The sequence below is a fragment of the Phyllostomus hastatus genome, unplaced genomic scaffold (assembly GCF_019186645.2).
Source record: "Phyllostomus hastatus isolate PE091 unplaced genomic scaffold, TTU_PhHast_1.1 phas_contig_159, whole genome shotgun sequence".
Lineage (NCBI taxonomy): Eukaryota > Metazoa > Chordata > Mammalia > Chiroptera > Phyllostomidae > Phyllostomus > Phyllostomus hastatus.
This window is the reverse complement of record NW_025333640.1, coordinates 2,377,992-2,384,750: the sequence shown is the minus strand read 5'-3', so window position 1 is coordinate 2,384,750 and position 6,759 is coordinate 2,377,992. Positions and strand designations below refer to the sequence as shown.

Below are 6,759 nucleotides of genomic sequence, written 5' to 3'. Positions count from 1 at the left end.
GCATGCTCCTGGGAGGGAGAGCACACCTGACCCAGTCATCTTGACATAGGTACTGGAGGGTCCTTCCTCTCTGCCTCCAGGGGTTCTGACTCCTCTTTCAGGTTCAAGGAACCCTCCTGATCTTAGATGCCTAGAAGAGCCTGGGCTGGGAGAGATTCTGCCTGTAGAAATGGGGTGACTGGGCCAGGGCTGGGGCTGGGGCAAGGTTTGGGGACCAGACGCTACTGAGGGGCGGGGGTGGAGTGGGGAACTGAGATGGAATAGAAGCTGTGGCCCTCCTGGCCCTGCCTGGGGATGTCCAGCACCTTCCCCTCCACAGGCCACCACTCAGTCTTCTTTGGGGTCTCCTGGGCCAGTACAGGATGTTGCTGTAAAGGGCATTACCTGTTGAGGGGAGATGACAAAGGCAAAGAAGGGACAGTCTCTTAAGAGAGCCTGGCTTTTTTCAGCCCTCCTCTGAGGGCTTTGTCTCTGCTTCTGAAAAGCCTGGATGTAGTGGGCAGCTTTCTCCATCTATTCCCCTCTTTTTATGCCCCAGCCCCACCTTCCCTCCCAGAAGTGGTAGATAGGGACCTAATCCATCCTGGTCATTAGCTGCAGTTCCCGACTCCGCCACAAGGGGGAGAGCCCCCCCGCCCCCCCCCCCCCCCCACGTCCCCGGCCCCGACCACTCCCCAGCCTCAGGAACTACCTGCTGTTACCTGTGTCCTTGTGCCCCCAGAGGCTGCGGCCCCACAGCCAGGCACCCAGTTCGATGATGATGTTCCCCAGCCACTAGCAGCATAAAGAATCCTGAGTGTGAAAGGGCAGGAGATGACTAACACAGGGGACAGGAGTGGGGCAGGAGGAGGGACAGGGCAAGGCTCATCAGGGAAGCCAGAGATCTGGTTCCATCGGAAGTGGGCCACCTGCAGAGATGAACCCTCTGCCTCAGAACACTCCTCTTCCCATCCATCCTCCTGCACCCTTTACAGCCAGAGCTTCTCACCCAATGTGGCACCTCAGGGTCCCTATCCCTGCCATGCTGTGTGAGTTTGGGCAGGTGCTTGCTCTAAGTCTGTTTCCTCTTCTGAAAAACAAGGCTAACATTCCCATGTTGTTGGGTTATTGTGGAATAATTGCCAACTGGATTTTTTCTCAATGCTCCATCGCCCAGGTCAAGAGCTCCAGTCACCTTGCTGTGACCTCCTCACCCTAATCACAAGGGGTCAATTACTTGCCCAAGGTCACAGCAAGTGAATGGCAGGATGGGGACATCCTTCCAGGTCAATAATTGACATGAACCCCAGCCAAAGCTTCCTTCTGCTGCAACTGAAGCCCAGCACCCACAACCCCTTCATCTTCAGTTTCCAGTGCTGGCGGCAGTCCCCAGGGGCTGGGAAACAGCTGTCTGGGGGCGGGGAAGCCAACTGTGCCCACCAGCTCCCAAAGCTTCAAACAACTCAAAGCCTGGTGCCCCTAATTGGTAATTGGCCCTTCCTCACTGGAAGGGTGGGGGTTGGCAGGACAGCCATAACATCCCACCCTGGAGGCAGGCAGTGGGTGGGGCCTGTCAGCTGGAGAGGAGTGGGCATCTCTTGGGGCTGGGAGCCAGGCTGGTGCTCCACTCCACCTGACAGGGGCAGGGCATGTGCCCAAGGCCATCAGAAACCACCTGGAGTGAGTGGGAGACCAGTCTGAGTCGGCTTGGGTCTCCCGCCCCTGCTCCAGGTTTGACCCATAAAGGGGTGTTACGTGGAGTGAGGGGCTATGTGAGCCAGGCTTGAGCGGCCGAATCGCTGGCCTGCGTGTGTCACCAGACACATCCTGACCCGCTCTGGGCCTCAGCTTTCTCATCTGCGAGTGGAGGCAGCTGGCTTAGCTGATCTGAAGAGTTCCGTCGGGCTCTGAGAGGCAGTGACTCTCAATTCTGGATTCTAGAATTCTCTGCTCTTACTCTGAAATTGCAAAGTTCTAAGAGTCTATCTATTTAAAGTGTTTAAGATACTGCAGTTCTAAGATTCTAGAATCATTCATTCCTTTATTTCAGTGTTTCTCAGTCACTTTTTGTTGTCACTCCATTAAAGAGACTTTTTAAAAATCTTAATTTGCTCCCCCATGAAATTTTAATGCCATAGATATACTGTAAATCTGTTTTTTGTATTATGCACATCTATGCTTTATACATAGAAGGAGTGAGATTTTCTTTTCTCCCCCAAAACAAATTTTTACCTCCTTAGGAGTGGTATGCCCATTGAGAACATATGCTATAGCTCTCTTTTTTCACGTTTAAAAACTTTTTAATTGAATGTATTGGGGTGATGTTAGTTAATAAAATCATGTAGGTTTCAGGTGTACAATTCTATAATATATCATCTGTATATTGTATTGTGTGTTCACCACCCCACATTTGCTATGTTTCCAACAGCCAAGAATTTTAAGGCCCTAGGATTCTAGAATGGTAAGATTCTATTTCGTGGTTCATGATTCTAGAATTGTCTGGGCACAAGAGAGATGTGTACGTATGTTGACCAAAAGACAGGTTCTAGTTTGTTCGCTGCAGCCTTGTTCCTGATCGCTAAAACCCAGAGCTGCCCCAATGCCCGGGAACAGGGCGTCAGGCCGATAACGGGCTGCGGGGTCACATGCTGGAACCCTCTACCCCGAGGGAAAAGAACAGGCCCCAACCGTGCGCACCGGCATGGGTGACTCTTCCCAACATCGTGTGGAGTGAGAGAAGTGAGACTCAAAAGAGAATGGACTCTATGATTCCATTTAAATAAAATGGAAAATCAGCAAAATGGATCTAGGCTGCTATAAATCAGGACAGTGTCGTGGCGGGGAGGACTAGCGGTGAAGCGCCAGGAGGGTAGGGTCTAGGAGGCTGGAATGTATTTCTTGAGCTGGGTGGCGGGCGCCAGGGTGGCCTCCGCTATGCCAATCCACTGCTATGGTCTGAATATGTCCCCCCCAACGAATGCATTGGTTGAATCCTAACCACAAAGGTGAGGATATTTTGAGTGGGGCCTTTGGGGTACAATTAGATCATGAGGGTGGGGCCCCCAGGAATGGGATACGTACCCTTATGAAAGAGGCCACAGGGAGCTCCCTCGCCCCTCTGCCCTGTGAGGACACAGCGGGAAGATGCTATGAACTGGGAAGAGATTTTTCACCAGAACATGAACGTGCTGGCACCCTGACCTCGGACTTCCAGCCTCCAGGATTATGAGAAATACATTTCTTTGTTTATAAACCACCCAGGGTACAGTATTTTGTTATATAAGCCAGAACAGACTAACACCCACTGAGCTGTGCATTCCTCTGTATATAGGCTATGCTTTAATGCTGTGTTTAAAAAAAGGTTCAGGAATTGTTTTAAATAAACATTCCTGAACCATATGCACTCAAGAGTCTTGATGACTATGATACTCAGGAACTGGCTTCAGCAAAATATACAGACTGTGGATCAAATTTGGCCTGCTGCCTCTTTCTTCAAATAAAGTTTTATTGGAACCCAGCCCTGCCCATTCACCTACGGCCACTACACAGGCTTTCGTGCTACAGGGGCAGAGTGGAGTAGCTGCAAAAGAGACCAGCTGGTTCACGAGAAGAAAATATCTACTATGTGGCCCTTTACAGAACAGGTTTGCTGGATCCCTGTTCTACAGTTATAAGTTCCAGCATGTTGTTGGTTCTGTGATCCAGAATTTGATGTTCTCCTGTTTGTAGGATTTCTGTTCTTAAGAATCTGGTTTGAGTTTAGTTTGTTTCTAGCTGTTTGAGATTCTAGAGTCATAAGATTCTGGAAGTTCCAAGTCCCTGCCTCTTCTCCTGACTTGTTCTCATACCTGTCTCCAAGAGGAGCTGTGTTCCACTGCCCTTGGCCTCCACCAACTCAGCAGTCTCCATGGTTGTCCAGCACAAGTAGTTCCCACTGTTGTTGAGGCTCATGCGGTCCAGCTGCAGGGTGAGAATGCCAGGCGGCCACCAGAAGAGCCATCCCTGGGGCCCACGGACCTCCAGGCTGAGGTTGCTGTTGGTGACGCAGGGTGGGCAGAAGGCAACACCGGCCTTGGTCCACTTGACATGAAGCTGCTCCCAGGCTTGAGGCTGCAGCACCTGACAGGTCTAGGTCACCTGTCTGTCCTTCCTCACCTGTAGCAACTTGGGCCTCTGTTGCACATTTAGCCCTGTGGCTCCTTGCAGGGCTGGGACACAGAGCGGGTGAGTGAGGCCTTTCTCAGTGTGTGTGTGTGTGTGTTACTCCCCTCTCAGTGGGGTGAGGCAGCAAGAAGTCAAAAGTTTGCTGTCTGTGTGATCTTTTGCACTTCTGCTTGCTGAGGTTCAATGGCCTCATCTGTAAAATGGGTACAACTCCCTCAGCCCCTGTGAAATTTCAAGATGGACTTTATGACATACCCAGCTCTCAGCTACACAAACATCACTTTGTGTGGCTGGGCCCTGTTCTGGACACTGTAGACTTTGACACAGAGCTGACGGTCTGGGGCAGAGAGACACAGGAAGTTGGGAACTGGGAACTGTGGTAGAGGCAAGGAGCAGGGCATGGCAATGGGGGGTAAGGATGAGCTGAGAATCTGCTTATTGAGGGTGGTCAAGGATGGCCTCACCGGGGAGGTGACATTTGAGCAGGGATCTGAATGGTAAAATGTAGCCAGTCTTGGGAAGGAAGATATGGAGGAAGAGGGGTCCATGTAGAGGGAAGAGCCTGTGAAAAGGCCCTGAGGCTGGACTGTGCTTGATGAGTTGGAGGAACGGCCACACCAGCCAGGGCCAATTTAAGGTTTAAAAAGATCACCCCAACTGCAGTGAGAACTGACTATGGGGTGAGGGGGTGTTACAGGCAGCCAAGGCGTGAGGATCCAGGTGAGCAGTAATGGGGGCTGGACCCTGGAGAGAAGTAGTCAGACTCTGAATGGATTTTGAGGGCGACCCCCAGGAGAACTGCAAGGAGAACAAAATTGGAAGACAAGCAAAGAAGGATGATGGTGAGTGCCAAGGTTTCAGCCTGAGACACTGTGTGAATAGCCGTGGATCGCGATGGCTGTTGACCAAGATGCGGGACACTGAGAGGAGAGGAGGGCTGAGCAGGGAAGCAGTTTGCTTTTGGCACCTTATAGATCCCCTAGAGGGGATGATGACTTTATGTTAAGCTCCTGACATTTGAAACACAATTGCAGCTGACATTAGAAAGACAAGATCCAAGGAAGAGTATTTCAGGTGGAGGGAACAGCATGTGCTAAGGCCCAGAGGTGGGATCAAGCTTGGTGTGCTAGAAAAAAAGAAAAGAAAGAGAAGCCAGCAGGCTAGCCAGCGGGGAGGAGGGAATGCAGAGGGGATGACGTGGAGATGAGAGAGGCCAGTGGGGCCAGGCCCTGCAAGGCCGATATGCAGGCCATAGTTTGAATTTTATCCTGGGGCCCCCTCTGAGGACGCTGCTAGGCTTGTTCAACTCTCCTAAGGTTCCGAGTATCAGAGAAAGGTGGGCCCTGTTTGGCAGAGCAGAGAGCCTAAGGTTTAGAGGGGCTCAGTGGGCGGGGCAGGCAGCTGGAGTGATGGACAACAGAAGGGGGTACAGGAGGGAAAGAGGCCCACGCGCTCACCACAGAACTCACCAGGCAGACCAGCGCTGTGCCCAGGGGCCCCATTCCTGGCCTATCAGGCCCTCCTCTGGTGGCTGGCACCCTGCCACCTCCTCTACCCCTCCCATTCAACAGAGTTCCTGCCATAGTCTCTACCCCAGGCACAGAGGCAGGCGTGGCACCTGGGCCAGACCACATGAGCCTGGCAGCCAGTGCTGCACAGGGCTCTGCTTCCAGCTACATTTTGTCTCAGTTTCCCAAAGGTTTTTTTTTTTTTTAATCTGGAATGCAATAGGCATATGTGAGTGGGAATGTGTCCCAGTGAGTGGAGATCTTCCTGGAACACTCTATATGAACACACCTGGCCTGGGGGGGATACATTGGAAGGGCAGGTGATGCAGCCGTGGGGGAGGGGAGCCCAGGAAGATGGAATAGCAGAATCCAGTGTTAATTATTTTCCCCCAAAATGTCTTCCTTTGAGGGTCAGAGGCAATGATTTCTGCTGATGGCTTCAGCTCCCACAACAGGTGTGGAGGGTTATTCTGACCCCATGGCCTGGAGAGAAGCTTGCCAGCTCAATTGAGGGGGTTCACAGGCTCTGGACTTCCAGCCCTGCACCTGTCACCCCCCGGGGCCAGCAGCTTCCTGGGGAGGAGGGGGCAGACCCCTAGGCCTCGGCTGCAGCCTGACCTCCTTTCTCGCCCAGAAGGAAATAGGTCCTGTGTTCTTTGCAGAATTGTGTTTTTATCAACCATAGGGAGGCCCCTGGGGTGGTTCTCTGCCCACATCTTCCCAGCAAACACATACAACCTCCCAGCCTACCCCCGCCTAGTTCTTCCCTCTCCTTTGAACTGTTTCAAATTTCATCTCCCCCCACCCTCTGATGAGGAACGGCGCTGCGGATTCCGGATAGAGTGAGTCCCAGGCCGATGCGGGAAGACGGACCTATTCCCAGTCCTGCGGATTCTGGGTGGGCAGGTAGGTTTCTGGAGGAGATCTGAGAGACTTGGGGCTTTGTGGGATGTTGGTTGTGATGTGGGCAGGGGAAGAAGGCATTGGAGACTAAATGTCCTCTTGGGCAAAGGCCTTGGCTTTTCAGTAAATGCAAGGCTGTGAGTAGTCAGGGGCCAGATCTTGGGGGCAGGGGTTGATGGTAGAATTCCAATCTGAGCAGCAGTGT

The 6,759-nt window shown here is 52.3% G+C and overlaps 1 protein-coding gene across 1 annotated transcript; it reads right to left on the bottom strand.

Annotated features, from left to right (window-relative positions):
- Positions 1-221: 221 nt before the first annotated feature.
- On the bottom strand, positions 222-4,544 carry TMIGD2 (transmembrane and immunoglobulin domain containing 2). Its single transcript, XM_045831361.1, is given in 4 exon segments — positions 222-346; positions 349-384; positions 3,828-4,187; positions 4,478-4,544. Coding segments are annotated over 4 exon segments (588 nt in total).
- Positions 4,545-6,759: the final 2,215 nt, after the last annotated feature.